Here is a 26862-nt window from a genome sequence, read left to right on the forward strand (position 1 = left end):
TGAAAACATTTCTGTCCCCAAAGGAGGGCATGACAGAAAATAACTGAGGACCACTGGACTAAACCCTGCAGCACAGGTGAAAAAACAGGAAACAGCGGAATTTGGATGCTGCTTTTTCCTTTCTGTTTTACATATTTTAATTTATATTCTTTGGGATTATCGGTTTCCCTGTAAATAATTACAACAGTTGTCCGGTTCTTCTGTGAAATTAAGACTGGTATTTGTTTTTTCAGTTGTATTTCAACTGTAACTTTTTATAGAACTCATATTTGAGTTGAAGCCATAGAATTTGTAACAATAGGAGTATTGTTCCGGTTTGTTGTTGTTGTCTAGGGACGGATTTGTGAGACGCACCGTCATGAGAAATGCAGCGACTGAGCTGACAGTGTTTAAGAATTGAATATAAATCAAAGGCAACGTTGGAAACTATTGAAGAGTTTCTTTATTCATTCTGAGGTGGGAGACAACACAGTGAAACATAAATAATATACATTTTTTTCTATTTGTTTTACATATTTTATTTATTTTTTGGAGTGTCACTGTGAAGTGTAATGTTTGGGTGAAGTGGGTGCGGTTGACGGAAGTGTAGCGTTTGTAAGGGAAATCCATGTACATTGGAGCTTCCCGAAATACTAGTATTCCGTGTTCCGTGTAGTTACTAGTGCTCAACCGAGGACTGGCTGTATTTTACTTTTGTTATACTTTTTTATTCTTAATCTCTTTATTAAAATAATAAATTAAAATAATGTTTCATTTCAACTGTAATTTCCGTTATTTTTCTTTCCTGATTTTAATGCAACTACGTGTCGTTTTGTGAAATAATCCTTTTGCAGTTACAGTAAGTCAACACAAGGGGGAAACGTTGCAATTGTCGAGCTAAGTGAGCCTTTGTATTTCTACATTCCTACGTCTAACTCGAAAATCTGTCGACATCTTACATGTTATGTGAATTTAACGAATGAAACATCGTTAGCATGCCACACTGATGTGCATTCTGACAGTATTTTTCCTCGTCACTGTCAAGCAAAGACAGAGATGTGGTGTTTACTCTTTACTTGGAACTCTCACAAATCGCCCGGTTTAATTACAATGGGAATGGTACTTCTTAATTCTAGAAACTCTTCAACACGGCAGCAGATTATTAGCACACTTTAGGAATTCTTGTTTTTGGGAATGGGAATTTCAGTATCCTAGCAGTGGCACCTTTCCAGACAGGGCATTTCGAGTTGCCTTTGAACAGGAACAATAAGGTGTCAGGTAAACAAACCTTCAGGAAATTAGACATCCTCCAGGTGTTCCTGCTCCATTAAAACCAGCATGGCTACAACGTAGCTGAACATTGGTTTATGTGGCGTGACGCAAGAGCAACGTCAGCTGATTTGTGTGGCAATAGGTGCACAGATGTATTCAGATGGACTGTTAACAAGAAACAAAAGGTTGAGCCGTGATGATGTTATTAAGGTGTCTGGAGCTTCTCTGACCTGAAGTCTGCACAGAACACCAGCACAACTTCAACCGTGTTCTAAAAGCCTGTTAATCACCTAGACTTTCTCCTCTTTAGATGTCAATTCAAAGCCATTTTATTGCATGGCTCGGTACTAAGATTCTTAAAAGTCACAGACAAAACCCAAAAGTGCTGGTTAGCCTTCTCCTTCAATGTGTTTAGTTGTTTAAACACAAGCAAATAAAGCAAATATATAAACATGTCCTGGGCCGTGGTCAGAGGAAACATGCTCCATTTTGTGGTTTCTGAGTGGGTACTTCACACACTTTGTTTAGTACATGCTATAAAATCATTTTTAAATTAACAGTACTTAGGTCCGAGTTCCGTTCCTATAGAGCAACATTATTATTTAAACTTTAATTTGGAACCCAATCAGCGGCTGAATTGGACGGTTCGGTGGGCGTGATTGGCCCTGTGGGCCACCATTTGATAATCACTGGTGTACGTTCTGTTTGCATTTAGAAATAAATCTCCACATAAAACTACACGTACCACAAATGGGTCGCGGACCGAGGTTGAATGTGATGTTTCTGCCTGGTTTTTATGTGCTCAAGACGTTGGCTTGTAAGTTGAAGTGTTTGTGTTGGCATTCAGTGTCTCCTGCTCTAACCCCTCCTTCTCTCTCTCTCTCTCTCTCTCTCTCTTTCTCACTCTCTCTTTCTCGCAAGCGCTCACGCACGCCACCTCTCCATCAGTGCTGAGCAGCAGCAGAAACAGAAGGTTCTCCTCCTCCACCTCCTCGACTTGCCACTCTGACATGGAGCGGTACTGATTTTTTTTTTTTTTTTTTACTCTCCGTGGTGGGTGTCGGGGTGTCGGACTTCTCCACCTGCTCCTCCACCACCATGAGGAGCTCCCCGCGACTGTGGTCAGCCTTGCGCCTCCACGTCTACGTCCTACTGCTCCTCCTCAGCGCCTCCTGTCGCCTGTGCGTGGCGGGCAGACACGGTAAGATTCACGCACGAAAAACATATTACAGACGGTCAGCAGAGGGTGCGTTTAAAGCACAGACTCTTCCTGAGTCACTACATGTTACAGGGAGTTTAAACCGTTTACGGCACCGTTTCGCTGCCCATCAACTTATGAAATTAATAGTTTTTATGATGTTTGAAAAGATGCTACGACTTTGTATTTTGGCAACAAAGTGTGATTAAAAATCCATTGTTTTTATTGTTCAGATTATTTGACGTTTGCTGCTTCTTTTCGGCTGTCCTGTCCCTTTTACTAACGACGCAAAATGGTAATTTTGCCGCAAAATTGCGACACTGACGCAAACATCTGTCTGTATAAATACAGTCTGAGCTGTTTAGTACAATCCAAAAAACAAGAAAAAACTGTGAGATACGTAATCCTCCATTCTATGTAGGTAAGCAAACTTATATCGATGCATATTGATTATCCACGATCCCTTAAATTCAGTTTCTTCCTTTAGATTATACCACATGCTTCACTCTGATTGACCAAAAGCTCTTTGTGAGAATAGTATTATAGCAGGAATTTGATTGAATATATGGTCACTCTTTAAGTACTTTTGTACCATGTTTATGTTTGTGTGTGAGCTACAAGGCTAGAACATTAGCTGCTTAACAGCTGTGTTTTTAATCTATAAAATATGTTTAGCAGTTTATTGGTACATTTTACCTTTATGGTTCATTTGTAGTTGTTTCTTTGTTAACATTTTGTTATATTTTGGTGAGGACAGTCAAACGATTAACAGTTCGATCTCGATTAATCACAAGCTAAATAAAATAAATCAGCATTCCTAAATATTCCAGAAAAATGAAAGTACATTTTCAATTAAGGGTAAATTCCCAGAACACAAGACACAAGACAAATAACCAATCAATAACCAGTCCATGGTCAATATATGCTTTTCACACCTGTTTTATGACTTTGACATTTGTGTGATCCAGATGCTGAAGTTATTACATTTGTTCTGCATCATGGAGTTAGTGGATTTGGAGTTTTTACTGTGCATTTTGTGGGTAGCTTGTAGAACGTGTCGAGAATTAATTTGCTACAACATAAAAAATGGAATGAAAAGCTTTTCCCGTGTGATGTGTGTAAATGACAACTTGTGTAATTCAAAGTGTCTTAGCTAATTTTGGCAAATAGGTTGCTTAGCTTTTAGCTTAGCAAGCTTAGTTTTACTGTAGCTATTTTTTAAACATCCTCACCAAAACTATGTTTTGGCAAAACATTTTACTGTTTGTATTAAATTTGTCCTGCTTTTGACTAATTGACTAATTGAGATATTTTAGCTATTTGCAGAAGCCTTAGCCAAATTCCAGGGACTGTTAAGGCATTTCTATTTTGACTAACCACTAGCTATTTTGCTGCTGTTTGACCAACTTGTACCTGCCTTGGGCTAAAAAGTTGTGTTTTTTTTTACTTATGGCAAAAAATTGAGTTATATTACATTGTAAGAACGGATCTCTGACATAAATTGTTGACCCCTGTACATATAATAACAGCCAGGGTATAAGACCTACTTATAAGGGTATAAGGCTGTTACTTTTAAGTGTTCTTAAATAATTGATTTGTTTTGTCTAACTTTCACGTTTCTTTTTCTTTTTGCAAAGCCTCCTGTCATAGAACATCGTCTGCAATATTAGCAACAAACAACAAATTAACTTGTGTTGCTCTTCATCATACTCTTAGGTTCCATGGGGACAGGACAGATAACAGCTTATAAGTGAAGCTTATAAAGCCAATATATCAGTAACTGACATTAAGGATCCACTTCAAAACATCAATATCTACAAAGGTTTATTTTAGCAGCAGTGGTGTTTTGGAGAGGATTTTCACCAGATATTGATGTCCTTATCTGTTATTGGGGCAAAGTGTGCTAGATAGCAGCTTTTATGTAACAAAGTTATGATTTTGTCCTGAATTATATGTTTCATAATACTTTAGATCCTTTAAAGATGAATGTATCGCTATTTTTTTTTAATTAAGGTTATGCATTGTTTATACTTGCTAAGTGGCTAATTTGAGTATTCCTCCAGCTCCAGCAGTTATAGTTTTGGCATTTTGTAGGTGATTTTAGCTAACTTTTACTTCTTTGCAATCATTCATTACCCTTTATTTATTTATTTAAGATATGTATTGGTTATTCCCAGGTGGCATTAAGTTGTGTTTGTTTTTTTAGTGAATTATTAAATTTTTTATTTATGCTATTTTTATGAATAACTTTAGATATTTACAGGCTAAATCTTGCGTCTAGCTTTTAATTTGATAGATTATTTTATAGATTACTTTATGAAGATACATTTTAATCTTAATTTCACAATTTACAATTTACCTTCTATAAATGTTGTATCCCTGGTAGGTCTGTAGATGAAAGAACCATGAAATTTACAAGGCAAACTGGCACAATAATCCAGCTCCACATTGTTTGATATGATCCATTTTGAAGTGTATCTTCAGGCTATTCATTAATCCTATGGACATTTGTTTTTTAGACTTGTTGTTTGGGCAGATTTCTCTGTCCCTGAGAACTGAGGACTTTCAGAACTCAGATTTGTCTGTGACACTGTTTACTTTGGGAATGGCTGCTCTAAAATCAGCAGATTGAATATTAAAGCCACATTACAGGAGATTGTGCCCACAGCCGTGATGAGTCATTTGTGACCTCTCAGCTCCGTCTGCTCGCAGTAATTACAATGGCTTCCTGTTTCCTCGGTGAAGATAACGCTGTTCAGTGTTTCAGCACCACGGACAGAGAGCAGCATGAACACATCAGCACCGTGGATAGCGAACATCATTACTGGCTGCTGTTTAATCAATTAAGTGCGATAAGCATTCGAAAAAATGTGGCTAAATTTTCCTTTTCTTTTTAGATTTGACGCTAACTCTAAGTCTTTTTTTTTGCACATTATTAGCCATTTTATGCTGAACCTTAAAATTATGTTTATCATAATTGGATTATTCCGTTCCATATTTGTATGGAAACGGTAAAGTATCCAAGAGGGTACGAAGCCTAACGCTCTGAGGTGCTCACAGAGACACATGCAAGAACGAACTGGGCGAGATGAGGGAGATGAGTGTTGGAGATGCGTGTTTGGTGTGGGTTGCAGCAGAAAAGGGAAACAGTCAGATGTGGCCCGTGGTTCAAAATAGGAACTTAGGAACATGATATGGCATTTTACCAACATTTATGGAACTCAGTCAGTGCTTGTTTGTATCTCAGGAACTGCTATACCAAATTACAAGCAAAAGTGGTTCTTCTATACTTTAGACTTTATCAAATAAAGTGTAAACAACCAACTAAAGCATAATCAAAATTGAAAAACTGAAGAATAATTTAAAAAAAATCTTTGCCTAATGCCAAAATGTATTTATTATTATTTACATCAAGTCACTGACCAGATGGGGGCGCCTTCTTACCGGGAGATTTATTTATTCAAATAACTAAAATTTAAAACCTAGATACATTGTTTGTTTCCTTTTATTTAAAGACATTGTCAAGTATAAACCAATAAAACATTTAAAAACAGACAGATTCATGCATCTGACTTTCATTTATATTCCAAAGCGAGGCCATAACCTGAAGGTGAGACCTGCTCCCTCATTTTCATAAAGAGCTTAACCCAGTGTTGGAGGACACTAAAGCTGTACTCCAGTTCAAAATAACCATTGCATGTTTGTTTATGATAATGCAGGTGCTTATCACCCGAGGTGAGTCACCGATGTGCAAGCAGTGGCGGCCTGTGGTTCACTGGAACATTATTATGGATGAAATTTCACACAGAACATGTTTTCTTGTGTGTGTTTTATTGCTATGTTTTCCATGTTATTGTTGAACATGATGCTGGTTGTAGTTTTGCTTGGTGTCATCTGGTCTAAAGTCTAACGTTATAACCTCTCTGCCTCAGCTGCCAGTCAAGCCAACGACAGAGGTTGATGTTTCTCACCTTTAACATCCTTGAGCAGCCAGTAAAACACAGAGTACAAACTCAGGAAACTCGCAGCAGCAGCAGCAGCAGCAGCCACAAATGCCAGAAGCACCATTATGAAAATGAGTCTGAATTCAATCTGGCAGGAGGTTAATGGACAATAAAAGCAAAGCACAGTGATCGTGACGATGTTGGTTGCGGGATTGTGCCCTGAATTTTCATTTAGTCATGAGTCAGCTTGATTCTTGCCTGAAATCAGTTCTGTAGAGAGAAAATGTTTTCACTGCTAGAGCTGACATACGACTGCTGTAGAATGCTGCTTCACTCCGTCACTAACAGTCACTGTCTCACGAAGGCCAAGTCTGTTCTGCAGCCTCTCTGTCCTCAGTACAATTGAATCATGACTTACAATCAATGCATACAATTATATTATAATGCCAGACAGTCAGCGTAAGGATAAAAGACATTTTTACAATTTTGGTCTGTGTTTTTTGATAAAATTTTAACATTGTCTTTGGTTACTTTCGGCTATAAGCTTAAGAAGTAAACAAAATAATAGTAAAAACAATATATGTAAGACACATTTAGTGTGCCAAAATAGCTAATATGAGGGAAAGTCAAGAGATAGCTTAGATACACAGCTGATTAAGGTGGTTAACACTGGTTAAATAACAGTAGGAACATGTTTGAACAGTTTTCTTTCTTTTTTCTTTCAACGACTTAAAATGTCTAACTCTTATGAGTTGACAGAAGATAATGTCAGTCAAAACACAGCTGAAATAATGTATAAAATCTTATCTACAGAGAGTGTTTAGTAATACATGAGTATTGCTGGGGCAAAAACATTTTTTAATAAAATATATAATGTGTAAAACATTAACAATACCTTTTTAGATGCAGTTAAAGAAGTAAGAGCTGTTATGGAGTTTGTTGCTCAGCTGCACCAAGGCAGACGCCTCTTAGGTAAAAAAAAAAAAAAGTAAAGGAGGGTAGTAAAACAAACTCGGAGCCAGATGGTGACTTTCCACGGTCACTCCTCTGTCTAATTGGTTTGAGCTGCAGATAAAAGCTGTGTTTGTGGAGAAGCTGCAGGAGTTTCCCCTTGAGAGACATGAAAGATGAATTGTTTTGCCTGAAATTGTTCTGCCTCAAGGGGTCACTGTGGAGTTTAAAAATCGACCAACAAACTGCTTCATTTGAACAAAACAAAAAAGTTAGACTTAAGCAATTAAATAAAGTTTTTGTTATTAACAGTTTTAATTGTGGGAAGTCATATTGTGTCTGATTCCCCTCTTCATGACACTCTGTTAGATCTGGTAAAAAGTTAACAGATCTGGACTGCAGGCAGGTCAGTGAAGTGGACGCCGGGGGTTTGTTAGTTCTACAGAATGAGACCTGGAGTAGTCGTGCTGGGAAATACCTGGAAATCCTGGAAAAATATCCTGTTTTCGCAAACACCAAAACTGTCCCACCAAACATGTTCTTTATCCTGTTCCCAGTCGGACTAAGGGTAACCGTACTAGTGTACTACACTACAGTACTAAACTATATTTTCTGTTCTTACTGCATTTTTGGCAGGGCGTACCCATCTCAGCCAATTTGCCGTAATGTGCCACGCAGTTACAGCAAATTATGTTCTCAGAGGAGAGGGAACATTTAATTTTTCACAGTGCATCCTTGGTGATTACAGACTTAATTACATGTTAATTTTCCTCAAATGAGTGGGAGATGAGTTTTAGTGCGGAGCCTGACAGTGATGGACAGGCCGCATGATGAGCTTAACGAGATCTAAACAGGAATCTTCCAGAAGACGGAGCAGAGGCAGAGACTTGGAGTGGATATGGGTGATGAAGGAGGGAGCTGCAGGAGGAGGAAGAGGAAGACGAAGCAGAGATTAGTCATCGTGTGGAGGCTGGAAGGATGGAGAATCTCTCTCTCTGTGTTTAGCTGCCTCTCTCCCTTCTGTTTAATGGAGATTCCCTCTCTGCTGCTATTTGCGTCTTCACACCTTCCATTTTACGTCTGATTGAAGGGGACACGCGAGAGAAAGCATTAGAGAGGTTTTCAGTCTGAAGGAGGGAAGAAATCTCATGAGAGCTGCAGTTTCAGGAACCAAAACAAAAATCCCATTATTTGTGTCTCAAAATGAGTCATTTTCCCTGTTGGCGGTGCCGGCTAAACTTAGCTGCAAACTTTCAACGACACCAAGTCTAAGAGTGTTGTTAAACAATCTTTTCCTACGTGATTACATACATTACATTATACATATATATACACATGACACAGTATGTATATTTATATGTATGTATTTGTGTGTATATGTATGTAGGTGTGTAAATACAGTATGTATATATGCATATACGTACATACTGTATATATATGTGTGTTTGTATATACTGTATAGTCATACTTGCTTTTTGCTAATTATGACACTAAAGTGTGGAGTTTTTTGTTCTTAATTTTTTTTAATGTACAATGTGTTATAGATAATGGTTTTAAGCTAGTTTCAGTGCACTTTGTACACAATGCTTTTTGTACAGATCATTCATAGCTAATAGCTTGTGTCGTCACATCATACATTTTTCATATTTTTAAGATATATAATCCTAGCTGGAAATTTTCATTCACTTCTAAAAAACAGAACTAGATGTACATTACTTCAGGGGACGTGAATACTACACCTTCAAGGACACATCACACATACAGGTGTCACTGAGCAGAACAGAGGCTTCATATCTGCTCCTGGCAAAAGATTACCACCTGAGATAAGGTCAACTGTAACACACACACACACACACACACACACAGATTACAGCACTATGGCAACGTGTGTTACAGTACAGCTGGTTGTTCATATTCCCCCCAACTTATTGTTTGTTCATTATAAAACCCTACGATATGTTGTTTTGTTTTATTACTTTTTGATAAAATTCTAGTTTTTTTCCAATAGTTGTTTGTCTGATTAGGAGACAGGGAGTTTTAGTGGATGGATCAGAGTGAGAGGTGGTACTGTTTGAGAAGCAGCAGAAGTTGCAGTCTGCACCGTCCGTTAAGTTAGAGGTGGAAATAACTTTGAACTTTTCCTCTCTGTGATTTTAGATCTTTGGTTTCTGCATTTGTTTGCTCCACTAATATTCTAAGCTATCATGTCTTGTTTCTGACAATTTTTTTTCAATCTTTCCTGTTTCCTGATGAAGCTCCTATTTAGTCAAATATAACAGTTTTCTTAATTTGCCCACCTTTTTCTTCTCTCTCTCTGTTCCTGCAGGCTGCTTGTTTGAGAAGAAGCTCTGTCTCCAAGACCAGCTGTGCAACAATGGTGAGTCACCAGGTCTAACACGTACATCACATAAGGCCTTAACTCACAGCTGTACGGCCTGACACTGCCTGATAATCCTGGAGACATACTTCCCATGTTTTCTTTATATAAAAAAGTAACATCAGTGATGCACATGCTGCCAGCCATGATGCAGAATGACACAGTACAGGTCAGCACACCACAGCCCAGTAAAAGCCTCCTTATCTGGTCTGACCTAACACCTTCATCACTTTAGCTGAAAGGCTAATGTTTAACTAGAAGCAAATGTTGTTTTGCAAATCTATAGCCACAAAGGCACAATGTCCCCTGAATGTTACGCAGAGTTTTTCCAAAATAGTAGGTAGATTAGACACTTCTGGTGGAATACAGGAAAAAGATGCTTTTTGTTTGTTTGTTTTTGCTTTTGTCTGCATATACGAAAGGGCAGTAAAAGTATGTGTATTGTTTCTGGATGTCCAGTCCAAATGGTACACTTGTGTAACATTGTGTTTTCAAAGTGAACCAAGACCAACACACAGGTCCAACAGTGACCATCTAACTCTCCATACGTTACTATCATAGCTTTTGCTAATGGAGAGAACACAGCAGTCAGTTGTCCAATCAGCTTCCAGTCACGTGATCGTATCTCAAGTTACTGTTTTACTCCCGGACAGACTGCTCATGCAGACACTTCAGTGTTTCATCAGTGGAATTCCATTTCACAGTCTCTTTGGAGCTTTTTTTATGCACAACTGAGACTTCTTTTTCCTTCACAGCCTCTGTTGTCAAAAAGGCCGGGTTGACCTGCTCTTGTGTTAATCTTCACTCTGTGCAGCATAACGTAACCGCCCATTTTATTAAGTGATTATGACTGGTTGTTAATGTGAGGATAAAATATCAGAGGTAAAGATTGCATTAGCGGCCTCCCTCCTCACAGGCCAGGTCAACTTGTGCCACTCAAATTGATGCTTCAATAAATCATTGCTGTCAATGTCCTTACATGTAATGTAACATTTTATATAAATATATAATTAAAAGTTTTCAATTTAAATCTCTTAAATTAGCAATACTAAACAACACAAGTTCAAGCTTTTAAGGCAGGACTGAATACAAATGTTATTTTCCAGCTACGTCTCACGTTCAACTAGCTTTAGCTCAGTAAAGCAGCAGCCCCATGCTCCTCTTGAAGGTATCTTATACGGATGCCGTCCCCAGTAGGACGCTCTTGATCACTGTAGCTTGAATGTAATTGCAAACCGACCAATCGTGAGCAATCCCAGCAGGCTCCAGAAGCAACAACGGCAGCAGCTGCTGCGGCAGCACGCTTCAGGGAGCTCTGACGTGTGTCATGTCCATCAAACGATGCGAAGCGTCTGAGCCGTCACGCCCCAGATTCCCCTGAACATCCCCATCTCTGATCCTCCTGGAGGCGCTGTATCGGTCCACTCTGTTTACACATGACACGGCACACAGAAGGTTGCATTATTTATATGGTCAAATTTGTTTTGGCCATCGCCCAGAGGATGTTTTGTTTCATAGTTCCAGAAACAGAAGTGCTTCAGAGCCAGAATGTGGGTTTGATAACACTCGAAGAAGAGAGAACAAGCACTGAAAAACAAGAATGAGTGTGTGATAAAAGGGTTTGTGAGGGCGTAACAGGTTTTAATCCAAAGTGCATTACATAAGCTATCATTTTAATAGCCAGCATAATGAAGCCGTGAAGTGGGAGCTCAGTAAAGGTAGGTACATGCATTTCAAACTGAACTGGACAAATCTGAGGCACACATTTACTGTGTCGTGGTTTTTTACCTCAAAAATATGACACAAAGTAAATATTGCTGTAGTTTAGGTCGTGATTTTATAGTTTATAGTACTGAAATTATATTGTATTATGTAGTACTTTTACTTCAGTAGAATATTTCTACCTACTCTTTCCACCTCTGAATTTGACCAACCTTTTTCTCAACAGTGAGGTCAGTGGTCCTCGTCGTCTGATATTCACCAACCATTGGTTGATGCTCCTTTTGTACATAATCTGGATATGAAACCTATCACTGGTCAATAAAAAAATGTTGTTTTTGTTCAATAAACAACATTCACTTTATAAAATGAAGAAAATAAAATCTTTATTCGTCCTTTTCAGTGTCACAGATGGATTTCGATGGTTTTTAATACTTGGGTTCTTTAGCATTCTGTTCTACTCTGTACCCTTGATAAGATTGTAAGGAAAGATGATGTGTGTGAGTCTCTCTCTATGTGATTGTGTGTGTGTGTGTTTGTGCGTGTCTAGAAAATTGATAGAAACAAAAGGACTGGGGTGAGCAGCGCCACAAAGAAGAGAGTGGAGGAAAAAAAGTGAGAGTGAAACATAAAGGTCTCCCTCCGTCAAACACTCTCGGCCAATCAGGGCTCCTCCCTGTCGTCTCTATGACAACAGTGACATCACTTGCCTGACGACCGTGTGTCTCCCCCTTGTGTGTGTGTGTGAGACAGGAGACAGAGGCGATGACTCACCACGGCCTACACACACTCACACACACATATTGCACTTACGACCACACACAGACACACACACACACACACACACACAGTTTTTGTTAGGACTCACATTGACTTCAATTTATTTCTATGCCACTTGTCCTAGAGTAAATTACCAACAATGAAAAAAAAAATGAAAAATGGTTTAAATGTCAATATACACACACACACCCACGTATAGAAACACACACTGCGTTGTGCAGTTGTGTGTGTAGTGTGGTGATGTGTGCTCCTGCTCTGTTTGAGGTGTCATTTCATCGTTTATATCTCTGCTGGGTTGAACAACAGAACTGCGTAAAAGTGTCTCTGCTGACGTGTCAACACATTATTCACCGTGTGTTATACAGTGTGTAATGATCGCAAGCAGTTCTGCACTTGTTCTGGAGCACGGCCTCATCATGAGGTACAGCTCAGTACTGCATCACACCGTCACAGAGTGTCTGTATCTCTGTGTGATTGATTTTCCAGGAAGCTTAAAAACATCATGCAGATTTTTTGGTCCGTACGAACAAAACAGGGTTGTGCCTTTGGCTCCACAGTGGAGGCAGTGGATCTGCAGTTAAATCATCCTCCTGCAGCACACACGCAGGTAGACATGATGTTGTCATTACATTATTGACTCACTGCGGTCATAAAGGGTTGGTACTGGGGGTTCAACAACTATTTTAAGAGAGGCTCGATCGTCAACATGATGTTTTCACCCAGAGATGCTCAGCGTGGTGGAGCGGAATAGTTCCTTTCACACGGACAATTCTCTCTCTTGGAATTGACTGTGGCAGAAAACCACCTAGGGTTTGAGTAATTCTGCAATAACAACAATAGTAAATCTGTTATTTTATATTTTCTCTTTTTCTACCTAACCCTGTGTATTTTGTTATACAGGCAGGTCTTTTTGATTAGTTCCTGAAAGGCTGCTTTCCAGATGTGATATCTCAATGCTGTGAGTGTCACACCAATTAAATGTCATCACTGTTGTGTTTGTGTAGGCAGAAATGTCAGGGGCAGACATTTTGAAGCTTGTCTGCGCGAAAATTGTTCCCTCTTTGACACAGAACTCCTACATATTGTATTGTAGGGGGTGATTTTTTTTTTTTTTTTTTTTTTTGGCGTAATGTTCAGCATGAAATAGAGACACAAGGCTATAGTTTGTGGAATAAAGTGAAGGTTAGCATGATTGCAAGTAGGATCAGTGTCAGAGGCAGTGCAAAAATCACTTATCCATAACGACTTATAGAGGAGGATTAACATCACCATGTGGTTCCTCTGGGAATCAAACCCAGGACTCTCTGCTCTCTGCTTCCGAGGCAACCACTTCACTATGGAACTACTTTAATAGCTAGCATATAGCTACTTGTTTAACAACCGAGCATGAGATGTAATTGACCCAGTGTGTGGTGACATTGCCAACCTTGGCATCAATTAGCAATTAGCGTTGTAACTGAGGGGCAATTGTCCAGTTGAGGAGTCTTACATATGCAGAGAAGCTCCTCCTGTGTCTTTGTCACATTTGGGATTGAACCCTGGACCTTCTGCGTGCAAAGCAGACATGGCGACCACTACACTATGGCTACTACAATCCTGTTGCCTTTCACAAACAACATGTGGCTAAGATTTTCAAGCTAGCTACAGTACCAGATCTCATTGGTTTTGATATTGTGCCTGTTTTGATTGGTGCTCTCTGGTCCTTCTTTGCAGACGGTTTGTTTGGACAGTGCCAGTCTCCTCACCAGGAGCCAGTTCAGTACCAGGTGTCTGTACCTGTCCTGCACAAACTGCAGGAAGTTCTCAAAGACCTCATGGTGCAAGGTGAGTAGCGATCGGGCGTAACTCTGATCTCACTGGAAAGCAGTTCATTGAACGACGTCTTCGTCTCCATCAGGTCTGACATGGAAAGATGACTTCACCCAAGCAGTGATCAGTCGTGAGTTAAGTCATGTTCCTACTGTTGGCGCTCCCCTGAATAAAGTGTCCAAACAGTAAGAGAAAATAATCCATTGTCAGTGACGTCAGAGCCGCAGTGTGGACTGAAGTTGGTAATAAAGTCTGGGTCGTTACATTCTAGATTGTCTGCCGTGTCAGGCGCTGGTCAGCACAGAGTCCAGGGCTCTGACAATGGTGTCGACCCAAAGATGATGCAGCAGTACGTGGACTACATGATTCTGGATCCTTCCCGGTCTTCAGTCCACATGCAGAGACCAATGTTGGACCCATACACATATAGACAGGTGGGCAGACAGAGACAGACCTGCTGAGAGAGGTCTAAAACAGGACATCTGGGCTACATACCTGGGCTACATACCTTAAGATAGTTTTGCTACTTTGGCCACATGACTTATGGGCCACATTACAGTCTATTTATCCAGGCCACATTCCATCCTTCTTTGCCATGTTTAACTTTGACTTTGTCTTTTTGCCCCCCAAAAAAGATGTATGTGAGGAACTGAACAACACCGTTCTTTTGTAGCGTTTCAGGAAGTGTAAACAGGAACAGTTTTACCAAAAAGGATTGTCACTGCAATAAATAATAATAAACTGACCATGGGTTAAGTTCAACCTTGACCTCAGGTCGTTTTTTCTATTTGTATCTAGAAATTAAAATAAAAAATTATCAAATACTTAGTGAGTAGTGTAAAATAGCGCTCTGGAAGCGATTTTCTATTTAAGTATATTCTGCCACCTAGTGGTTAAAATAATAAACATTTTGTGTGTGATTTTCACAGCAGTACGGCTACCAGGAAGAAGAAGAACGCTCCCTCAACTCTCTGGACGATAATCCAGGATTCCCACTCATCGGCAGAGCAAACACTTTGGCTCAAGACCGCCAGCTTCTCCAGGACCTGTTGTCCTTTTACCTCACCTCCCCTTCCTCCTCATCTTCCTCTTCCTCCTCACCTGTGCAGTCCTTCCCCCGACACGGAGGAGCAGGATTCCCATCTTCCCTGTCGTCATCCCCTTCGTCCTCCTCCTTTTTCAGCAGCCTTGATTTCCCTCTGGACTATGGCGAGGACTACGTCTTTCAGATGTCTAAACTCAGCCAGCAGGAGCAGCAGCGGCGGCCACAGCAGCAGGAGCAGGAGCAGGAGGAGGAGGAGGCAGAGAAGAAGAAACCAGAGCACGATTACAGGGCTCTGTCAGGACTTGACGGTAGGAGGGGGAGGGGGTTAAGCTTTGTTAACATTAAATGATATGTTTCATTAAACATTCATCAAAAATATCTTGAGTGTTATTTATTGGTCACCAAAAAAAAAAAAAAAACCCACACAATTAAATATATTTTGAATTAAGGGAAAGTTTTTACCATCTGTCTTGTGGGTTTCTGTAGAGAAATCCCTGCAGAGACTGGCCCTGCTGCTGGATCCCTACGGCCTGGACCTGAAGGATCTGACCCCCGAGGAGAAGGACAATCTGCCAGCTGCCCTGAAGCAGCTCCAGCTGGAGAGCTCTTTTGCCAAACAAGCCAAAGGTTTGTTTAACTTTAACTGTGAAAATAAGTTTTAAAAATATATTACTCCCATAGACTTTTCCTCATCCTTTTTCTGTGATGATTATTTTTTAAGGCAACTATAAAAACAACGATGCCACTGGAAAGAAGGTAAGAAATACTATACTAATACTAATAACTTTTACTGTTAATTTCTGCTCTTTAATAATGAATTTGTAAAGCAGGGATATGTCTGGGATTTATGTTTTACCCTGAAAAGACATTCCTAAAATTCCTGGAAAAACTTTAAGAAGACAATTAATAATTATTATTTGATATAAGAATATAAATAATATAGGGATAAATGCTCCAAAAAGATATATATATAACAGCAAAGATATCTGGTACCTGCATATGGCCCTTTGGTTTTTTCATTCACTATTCATTGAAGCCACAACAGAATTGGAATTTGTTGAGATGCAGCCAAAAAGTTTCGAAAAAACTGTGAGGCTCAGTTATGGTTTGGGGCTGCATTTTAGTCAACGTGTTGGACATCACTCTGCTGAACTCACTGCTCTTTCTTCATGTCCATCCCTCAGGTCTCAGAGGCTTCGGTGGGAAATAAGGTGTTCGACCTGAAGCTCCCGCCCCCTCAGTTGTCCAAAGTGGTCGGATCTCAGACAGACAAATCTCCAGCTGTGACCAGTGAACAGGACAAGAAGGAGCCGAGCACCCAGACCCAGGAGGAGTTTGGCTACATCGTCACCAACCAGAGGTGAAGAGGAATCGACTCAGTGTGTGTTCACGGGATAACATGGGAGACAGACAAATGAATGAATGATTGGATAGTAATTGTAAGTGTAAAATAACATGCTAAAAAGGGAGCATCAAAAGAAATAGAAAAAAAAGAAAAGAAATGAAAACATGGATATGTCTGAAAGGTGGAAAGCAGGGAATCATTGAACTTTTTGAGAAAATACAGATGGACTTGATATCAGAGAGAAAGAGAGATAGAAAGAACGGTTGTACATTTATAAAAAAATTCAAATGAAATAAGAAGTTTGTAGAACTATGCAATGTAGGGATATGAAGGACAAGGTGGAAAGAAAATGGTTGGACGAAAATAAGGGAATGAGGGATGGGATAGAAAGCTCTGAAAGAAACTACAAAGTGTAAGAGAAGGAAAGAAGGGAAACAGGGTAGAAACTCTGAAGGAGTTCAAGGAGGGAACAGAGAAGAGAAGAACAAAACAAGGGAAGAAAAGAAGGAAGAACGGATTGGGGAACAGGGCTAGAGGCAGGGTGGAATAAAAGAAGGACAAAACAGGGAAGTAAGAATGGAGAGAGGCAGAGAGGGAGGGAGGCAGGAAGAAAGGGAGTCAAAAAAGAGGAACAGGGAGAGAGGGATGAGAGGGTGGCACTCAGGAGGGAAAATAGAAAGAAGGAGGGAAGATGGAGAGAAAGGAGGAACTTCATCAAGTAGAACAGGCAGATGTTGTCTTTGGGTGTATAATGATCTGTGTGTTGCTCCATCTGTGTTGAATGCCTCTACACACGTTTCTGTGTGTGTGCCATTTACGTTTACATATGTACTCGGTGGAGTGAGTGCGTGCAGATGTGCGTCCGTCTCCTGTGTATGAAAGTGTGTGTTTTGTCACTTCAGCCACCTCAGTCTGATCGACGGGTTGCGACTGTTGCAGCTGCTGTCAGAGAGGATGGGCCTGTCACATGGCACACTCCTTAACATCAGGTAGGAGGGACAGAGGGCAGCAGTGGGCGTGAAGCCTGACACAAACCCTCACACACACACACACATGAAAATCCCTATCCTGTTCTTTCCTGAAGCGAGCCTGTGGATCCTCTTCATCTCGACTCATTTGTTGGACCACTGACCTTTGTTTGTTTTGGTTCAACAAAGGCTCGGCCCAGAGCTGGGAGATCACTTGTGTGATGTGTGGATTTCCTGCACGTGGTAATGATTCACTGCTTCTCCTTCTGCCTGCTTGACCTGATCACACTCTCACCAGTGACCTTCGTCCTGCACACACTCATCTGCATAATGACTTGTGGTCAATTAGGTTATAGACTGAATATCAAAGTTTTTTTTTCTCCCCCTGAGTGACTCATTGAAGTGTGACTGGTTTGTTTTATTTTCTTCTGTGCAGTGTTGTGGGACCTGCCGTCACCTTCAGGGTTAGACCCAACCCCAAGAACTTGACTGCGGGAAATGTGGCAGAGTCAGCAGGTTAGAGTTTTATCTAAAATTGTCATTCTTCATGAAGTTAAAGCAAAATACTATGTGAAACATCATTTTTGGCAAATCCTTGTTGTGTTTTTTGTTGTTATATGTACACATCCCTGTATTTATTTTTCAGAGGGAAACAACCAGTTTAACAGATCTTTTTCTAATTGCACAGTTGCTGAGAAAACATTTCTGGAGTCGGAGATGGGTCTGAAGGTGTTGCAAAGCGGAGTTGGAGAGGTGTGTGCCAATTTTAATACTTTTTCTGTGCGTTCTCCTGCCTTCACATTTTAAGCAGCATACCTTTTACTGAATATATAAGTCTGTAAGCTTCTGACACACCTTTAGCCAGTTTTAATATACTTTTAAACTACATTTAAGTCGGCTAACTCAGCCTTCACTTTTTTAAGACTTCCAGCTGTGTTTTAGATTTTTTGACTGACTTGGCTAACATTATACTGTTTATTATAAACTTAAACTGTGAGTTAAAGATAAAAACACTGGAATAATATTAGACAGTTTTATCAGCTTAGGTAAATTCGCTTACACTTATACGTTTCAAATATCACATGAACGACCAATATCACAAAACTTACCGAACAGGCGAACACAGGCGTTTCCACAAGCGGCTTTTATTTTGAAAGGTAAAGCGGGAAGAGCCAGTGTTTGAACATGGTTTACCTTAACACGTCAATGTTCGCTGCCTCCATGTGAGTCAGTTCTGATGCGGGACGTTAGGAGAAGCTGCTCCCTGCGGTTTATTCGGTGAGTGGAAATTTTAAATGAAAACACGTTATTCGTCAACTATAACGCGTATTTCTGCGTTATTATTTGCTTTTAAAATCGAATGTATGTTTTGTTTCGGGACGTTTCGTGTTTCGAAAAGCCTTAAATATTGAATTAATGCGTGAAATGAAATATTGTCTCATAACGGTTTGTTTGTAATACGTTATAAGTTTATGAATATCTTTGTGTCACATATGTGGCTTAAAATCTTAACACGACTTCTAAATAGCATGAATTGACTTTTCCCAATTTCATTTATTTTAAATGTTATAATTTACAGCAGATAATGTTATCCATTTTAAATACATTTGATTGATTTACATCGAGGTGTAAATATATTTTATCTTACCCTGGAGGCCTGCAGGAGACTTTCTGCAGCTCCACCTCATTAAGTAAAGTTTTAATTATTTAACAGCCTATTTTGCAGATTAATGCGTTTGCATCAATTGGACAAAGTCTTACACTGGAGGTTGAATCATCATAAATAAAAACAAAAAGTAGAAAGGTTACCTCAAAGAACTTTTCAGAGGACTAAATCTTATTTCAGGCTGCTCCACCTTAAATCCACTTATTTCCTCTAACCACATGCAGCCTGGACGTCTATTATTTTCTTTTTTCTTCTCTCTCTGTCTCACACACACACACTGAGAGAGTGAAAGCCTCACATCTCACATTCCTGAGGCCCACAAAGAGGAAGGAGGAGGTTCGAAAGGTCAAGAGAGAGACAATTCATCCGCGGAGGTGGAGAAGAAAAGAGGGGATCGGTGGGATAATCAGGAGGAGGAGGAGGTGGAGGACGAAGGATTGATTGAAAAGTGAAAAGGGGGGGGGTGAAGGTGGCTAATGAGGAAAGTTGGAAAGGGGAAGGAGAGTGAAAAGATGGAGAATGACAGAGAAGAACTGTCCATTTATTTTGCAGAAAGAATAGAAAAGACAGAATACAAATCCTATTTCGGTGAAGGAGGTACAGCTTCTAAAAACGCAGTTAATTCTACAGAGGGTCAGTGCGAGAGATTCTGTAGAGTCTGTCTTTTGATGAATTCAAAACTTTATTAAACCTGGAAAAGGACACAACTACATATCATAAAAGAATTGAGGTTTTCGATAAAATACTACCTCTGGACTCATGCATGTTCAGCAGCAGCTTCCACTCTTGGTCTTCACACACAGTGTCTCCTGCCAACGTTATTTTTCACAATATCATGAACTGAAAATATCGTTAAATCATTTAAAACATGAATAAACATTTTAATATTCAACACTTTTACTTTTCAGCCACAAAGAAATAAAGATGGGAAGGCATTGCCTCTGGCCACTCGGGTCCAGTCCAGCTCTCACTGGGTCTTCGTCACACTGGTGGCCATGGGCTGCATCGGAGGCATCCTAGTGGCAACGATGACAGTCGCCTGCCTGCGCCACCACGCTCACCGTCTGGCGGCCAAAAAACTTGGGTTGGGGCCCGAGGGAGGCAGCTTTAGCCACCAAGAGTACCAGGTGAGAGCTCATTTAGTTATTAACTATTAGCTGTTTTATGATTCGATTTACAGCAGTTACTTTTGGTAGTTACTTTGTGCCTGAACATAAAGTAAGATTTGGCTTTTTTAACATTTACATAAAAGAAGAACCATTTAAAACATCTAATGTTTCAAATATAATTAATATTCTATAATATTAAATATTATTTTGTTTGCGTTCTTTTATGATTGTCTTTAAAGATATTTTTCTGAATTTCACTGCTTTTTAGTAATATTGTAATTGTTTTTGATAGCAGTTTTCCAGGCTGTAATTTTAGCTTTAGCTGTTTGTTGCAAATTTTTCCCAAAATATCTAACCAAAATTATACATTTGAAAATTGTTATTAGCTATTCTTGCTGCCTTATACCTATATAACCCTATACTTTGGGCCATAACCCATCCCATAGCCAACTGTGATCTAATTAGGTTCAAATTAATTTAGTGGCATAAAAGACAGTGTAAACATTTATAAATAAATGGCATCATAAAACATTATGAATGGCTATAACTGGCTCACCAGGACCTGTGTCGCCAGCACATGGCCTCCAAAGGTGCTTTCGGACGCCTTGAAGCCGCAGCTTTGGGCGCAGTGGGAGGAGGGAGTGGAGGAGGTGGCAGTGCTGCCAGTGTTGGAGGAGGAGCAGGAAGTGTAGGAGGAGGAGCAGGAGCAACAGGAGGCTGTGGTGCAGACTCCAGAGTGAGCAGTGTGTCGTCCCAGTTCAGTGATGGAGCTCAGCCCAGTCCCAGCTCCCACAGCAGCACTCCTTCATGGTGCGAGGAGCCGGCCCAGGCCAACATGGACATCTCCACTGGTCACATGATCCTGGTCAGTACCTGTTACTGTGTTAGTAAATGATGTCTCTGAACACATATGGCCAACTTTCAATTTACAGTATTAATGATACAAAGGAAACAATGAAATATACTAAAAAAAACAACAACAAATCTTCCAATCCAACTATAACTGTGTACTTTAGTAATATTTCTCAAAGATTTACATCTCTTTCTCACTAACCTTTGGCTGTTATGGCAATTATAACTACTTTCTTGTTACAGAAAGAATTGTTTTGGCTACTTAGTGTACATTTTTTGCTAACATTTTTTTAACATGTACTTTGTTTTGATAGTATACGTTTTTTAGCTATATAACTTTACTACATTATTATGATTTGGTCAAATTTTGTACTACACTAACACTTGCCCTGAAATTTCAAAGCTAGCTTTTCATTATTTTATTATGTTTTATATCTATTTCTAGACTATGAGTTTTTGTCTCTACATTGATCTTCCTCCAGGCTAACTCATAGCTACTCTGCTATAGCTTTGTCTGCTTGTAAGCTATCACGACCCACTCATCTATGATCAATTTATTATTTTTTTGAACCAGGCTTACATGGAAGACCATCTAAGGAATAAAGATCGTCTGATGAAGGAGTGGGAGGCTCTGTGTTCCTACCAGGCTGAGCCCAGCGTTGTCTCTGTGGCTCAGAGTGACGCCAACGTCAAAAAGAACCGTTGCCCTGATTCTGTCCCCTGTGAGTTTTGGTGATAGCTACACCTGTTCATCAACTTTTTCAATCTTCATTCAAGTAGAAAACCAGCTAGTTGCTAAACATTACTGTTGTCCTTTGCACAGATGACCATTCCAGAGTGAAACTGAAAGAGATCAACCCTTCACGGTCCGATTACATCAACGCCAGCACTATAGTAAGTCCCTGCCTTACAAGTGGTCACCATGGAACACTGAGGAGAATCCATTTGTCTTGAAATGTTTCAGGAAAGAATGCAGATGCTGCAGTGGACCTCTCCTAAGACCACTGACCCCATATGACCTTTCACCTCTCCTTCTCTAGATCGAGCACGACCCCCGGATGCCGGCCTACATCGCTACCCAGGGCCCCCTGTCACACACTATCTCTGACTTCTGGCAGGTCAGTGGGATGATAATGAAAATTATAATTGGTTTCTTTTTTCCTGTGGTAGTTTCCTGCACGAGTTCTCACTTAACCTGGAAAATGATTGATCCATTTCCCAGGCCGGGAAAATACATACAACATATTTTCAAGTTATCATAGAATCATGTATATCATGTATTTCTCCGCCCTGCTTTTTGAGTTGGGTTGTTCCAGTACAGTACAAAATACCTGATGTGATTATTTTTATTTGTATACTTGCTGATACCCAGTAGATACTGATCCTTCATTGGGTTGGGTTTCAAAGAATATTAAATGAGGTGAAAGTCTGTGTTACGTACAGTAGGTGGCAGTGGCACAGCACTGTGGGAAATGGTGAGGATACCACATAGGAAAATACTAACAGCCAGTTTTATTTTCTTCTCATTATCAGAATGTCCATCATATCTAATATAATGTCTTTAAACTGAGACACATAAGGCAACATAATAATAAAAATAAAATAAATAATAATTATAACTTTACACAAAAATTGCACATTTCAATTCAGAACACACAAACTGTCTAAGCCTTAATTACTTCCTCCAGTTTCCCAGGAAGTAGTTATAATTATAAATATGACCTTTTCTACACAATTTAAGGAGCATTTGAAGCAGAAAGGTAGTTCCCAAAAATGTTCATTCGAATGTTTTTGCACACCGTTGATGGAGGTGTACAGCTTCACAGAAGAACTGAGCTCTGTGCTTTGTTAAGCTGCTATTCACACAGCTGCTCTTGTGTAGATGGTGTGGGAGAACGGCTGCACTGTGATTGTGATGATGACAGCACTGGTGGAGGATGGGGAGAAACAGTGTGACCGCTACTGGCCTGATGAAGGCTCGTCCCTTTACCACATCTATGAGGTACTTCAGAGTTAAAACAAAAATCAAATCTACACTTTAACATGAAGACTCTTTCGAGGCTAAGATGTTTCTGTGCTCATATGCTTCCAAATGTCTCTCAGGTCAACTTGGTGTCTGAGCACATCTGGTGTAACGACTTCCTGGTGAGAAGTTTTTACCTGAAAAACGTGCAGACCCAAGAGACCCGTACCCTTACTCAGTTCCACTTCCTCAGCTGGCCAGCAAAGGGCATCCCTACTTCAACGCGCCCCCTGCTGGATTTCCGCAGGTACTGTTTTTTTACCAGCACATCCACATTTGAACACTTTACTAAAAACAGTATTCCTTTCTTAGGGCCTACGGTCCTTTCTCCCGGGTTCTTTTGTGTTTCCATCCCTAGACCCCTTCACTTCTGTGTTCTTTAACCTTGTGCGATGGAGGTCAGCGGGGCCCATGGTTTGAAATTAAACATATCTGTCTGTGTCATTCTTGTGGTTTGCAGCTAGTAATCTGGCTCCAGTTGCATAGTCACAAAAATGATCATGGACTGATGTGGCTGCAGCAGGAGGTCCATCGCCAAAAACCCTTTCTCTCTGTCTCTCTATCTGTCTCTCTCTCTGTCTCTCTCTCTGTCTGTCTGTCTGTCTGTCTCTCTGTCTCTCTGTCTGTCTGTCTCTCTCTCTTTCTCTCTGTATGTCTGTCTGTCTGTATGTCTCTCTCTCTCCCTCTCTCTGTCTGTCCGTCTCTCTCTTCTTCTCTTTCTCTCTCTTTCCTTCTCTCTCTGTCTATCTGTCTGTCTCTCTCTCTGTCCTTCTCTCTCTCTGTCCGTCTATCCTCTGAGAGGCTTTTGTTCAATTTTTTGTTCAATATAAAGAAGTTGTTTAATCCGTAGACTGACTAATTTTCTTTTTAATTATTACCAAAGCAAAGTAAAACACTAATATGTGTGTATTTCTGTAATTAATTCCATGTACTTCCTCAGGAAGGTGAATAAGTGCTACAGAGGACGATCCTGCCCCATCATTGTACACTGCAGGTAAACTGAACAAATAGTCACTGTCTCCAGTATAAAACTATCTCTGTGTAAAGCTGTCTTATCTTTTCCTCTAAATGATGACTGAATGATTCTCATAACTTTGGTATTTGGAAAATCTTTCAAACATTTCCATTGTGACACCTTACACACAGTACTGTGTACACAGTACACAGTAATGATGGATTTTTTAAAGGATATTCTTCACGGTAGTACCATTTTAATCCACAAGGAGACATGCTTGTGTAGTATTTTAACTAACTTATGTGTTAGGGAGGTTCCTCACCTAAGTTTATTTTTTAAAACATTTGGTTTGTATTGTGATGCTGTCTCTACAGTGATGGTACAGGTCGGACTGGAACTTACATTCTGATTGACATGGTTCTGAACCGCATGGCTAAGGGTGAGGTTCATCTTATATGTGTCCTGTCTGTGTAATATTTTAAAGGAGTAGTCTTGTATTACAAGTTTGCTATTGTAATAAACATGTTTTATTTTTTTGGCTGCAGGAGTGAAGGAGATTGACATTGCTGCCACACTGGAGCACATCCGTGACCAGAGGCTTGGAATGGTTCGCACCAAGGTGTGTTAAACCATTCGTCATTTTCCTTTTCATTCATTGCACACTTACAGAAACGCCCTTCATCATATTTTATTACAGTAAAATACCTTATACGTGCATATGTGTTTATGTATGTAGTGATATCTTTTTGTTTTTCTCTTTTTTTTAGGACCAGTTTGAGTTTGCTCTTACTGCGGTGGCAGAGGAAGTCAACGCCATCCTGAAAGCTCTGCCACAGTGAAGTAAGCACGTGACCTGGACCTCTCCCACTCTGACAAACTGACCCGGCCTCTCTGACTCATGCTAAAAGACTAACCTTTAATGTTTATTTCCCTGTTAAAAAAAAGATCATGGTCTATCTGTCTGTCCAGTGATGCCTTGAAGTGCAATGTCGCACAACATAAAAATAAAAAAAGTAAAAAAGACTCATGCCAGTCAAAAAGATTAGTTTGGAGAGACTCTGGTGAGTGAAAATCTGAGTTTAATTGTTTGTGGTGCAGCTGTGATTCACGTATTCACGGATGTTCAGATCATGGCAAATGTGTCATCAATTTATTTTTTTAAATAGCAGGGAAAAGAAGAAATGAAGCTACACATGCCTTGTTACTGTTCATCAACTCTGACCATGAAAAACTGGATGCATTTTTCTGAACCCTATAACCGCATGTGAATGCGCCACAAATAGTTTAAACCAAAGATCTTGGTATTTTGCAAGTCTGGTTGAAATCATTGCTGTTTTGAAAGCAAGATGAACCACACAGTTATTTACCATTATAAATTCCTAAATTCCTAAAATTCTGTCAAATGAAAAACAATATAAATTTAGATTCCCCAGAACAATTTATTTAAGTATAAAAAGTATATAAATAAAAGTATAAAAAAGTTTGGCAAGAAATGGGTTGATTGCCTGCACCTCAGGAGCTTCTGTTCCTTTCTTTGTGTAACATCTGTTGTAACACACATGTTATATTCTGTTCGCTTGTCATTGTTCATTAGTCATTAAAAGTGGATTGATTGTCGTATACCTCATGCAAGTTAAAAAATGAATAAAAATAAAATGTTATTCTGTTAAAGAAAAAATATCTATTTTGTATCTGTGCGCTCGTAAATAAATCGTTACGTGTTTAATTGCTGCAATCAATCTGTGACTCCGTATTTTTATTTTTTTGTTTTGTTTGTTTTTTAACCTCGTTGCAAAGGTTCCGTATTATGCGGAACCTATGAAGGAAGCTTTTGTTTGACGACGGAGTTATAAAACAGAAGGACCAGTCAACAGTGGCAGTCGCTGAGGAGGTATGTTTGTCAGATTAGGAATTTTAAAATGTCTATGCTTTTTTTCAATGCACATCATGTTACAGATTTGAATTAAAATTATCCGAATAGTTGCTGAATATGGTTTTTCAGACATTTAATTCGTCCTAATCCGCTGTTCCCATCAAGTACCCATCAGTTTGCACTGTCATCTAATAATTAGTTATTCATTAGTTATTTGTTATTCACCATAAATATGCGTTTAAAGTTAGAGGTTGGTGAAGAATATACAGTGTCACTACACACCTAGATTATAGAAAAATACTCGCTGTCATTCTATCTTTTAAATATACGCATTTACAAGTATGTAAACATTAACAGTGAACGAGTTGCTCATACGATTTGGTGTAATTGTCTTTTCTTCGCAAAACAAATTTGTCACGAGTGCCTTTTATTTTGTTTTTATATCAATGGGGTTTTACGGACAAAAAAGCCGGGCAATTTAATATGTAGGTTTTTTAAAACAAATGTTGCTTTATGCAGCACAGTTTGGTAGCCGAATTTAAGAGAGTCTAATTTTATTTTTAAGAGGGTTTAAGTTAGGCTTTCACTAAATGTGTGCACAGGAGTGAGAGCACTTTAATTTGGATTCTGCATTTTATGAATGGAGTTTGGTTAGACCGTGTCTGCTCACAGGCGTGAAGGGAGCGTGTCAGGACTGCAGCCTCAGTAACCGCTGGCATCCGCGTCCAGCTTCGAATGCCAGTGTTCGGCTGTCATAAAGTTACCGATTTAGTCTTTTTTGCAATTTTCAACGTGAATGAATGAGTCAACCTCTGTGTCCCAAGCGCCGCTGACGAGAAAAGCCTCTCTTCTTTCCTAGAAAACAGATCATAACTGAGAGGAGCAGAGAAGCCGCAGGAGCTGCCACTGCGGTTTCCCGGGGCCAAGGCGCTCATTATGCGGCTGGGACGGCGTCTGTAACGCGACTTTAACAGATCCTGCTCTAGACTCAGGGGGT

At 39.8% G+C, this 26862-nt stretch overlaps 1 protein-coding gene across 5 annotated transcripts; it reads left to right on the plus strand.

Annotated features, from left to right (window-relative positions):
* LOC103389235 (receptor-type tyrosine-protein phosphatase-like N) lies at positions 1-25731 on the plus strand. Of its 5 annotated transcripts, XM_025062487.1 has the most exons (24): positions 1-76; positions 2173-2452; positions 9671-9721; positions 13934-14044; positions 14118-14214; positions 14301-14463; positions 14959-15382; positions 15561-15701; positions 15796-15830; positions 16259-16434; positions 17322-17408; positions 17824-17903; positions 18076-18140; positions 19962-20180; positions 20722-21027; positions 21589-21736; positions 21838-21908; positions 22055-22132; positions 22897-23016; positions 23118-23284; positions 23978-24031; positions 24367-24431; positions 24538-24611; positions 24760-25731. In XM_025062487.1, exons 2-24 carry the CDS (start codon positions 2350-2352, stop codon positions 24829-24831), a joined length of 2907 nt encoding a protein of 968 aa, XP_024918255.1. In that variant the 5' UTR covers positions 1-76; positions 2173-2349; the 3' UTR covers positions 24832-25731. The 5 variants fall into 5 exon arrangements, with proteins under 5 accessions (XP_024918255.1, XP_016894028.1, XP_008322783.1 ...); XM_017038539.2 differs by lacking the exon at positions 1-76 and having other exon boundaries at positions 365-2452; positions 14962-15382; XM_008324561.3 differs by lacking the exon at positions 1-76 and having other exon boundaries at positions 366-2452.
* The last annotated feature ends 1131 nt before the right edge of the window (positions 25732-26862 follow it).

Source organism: Cynoglossus semilaevis, chromosome 14 (assembly GCF_000523025.1).
Source record: "Cynoglossus semilaevis isolate Cse_v1.0 chromosome 14, Cse_v1.0, whole genome shotgun sequence".
Lineage (NCBI taxonomy): Eukaryota > Metazoa > Chordata > Actinopteri > Pleuronectiformes > Cynoglossidae > Cynoglossus > Cynoglossus semilaevis.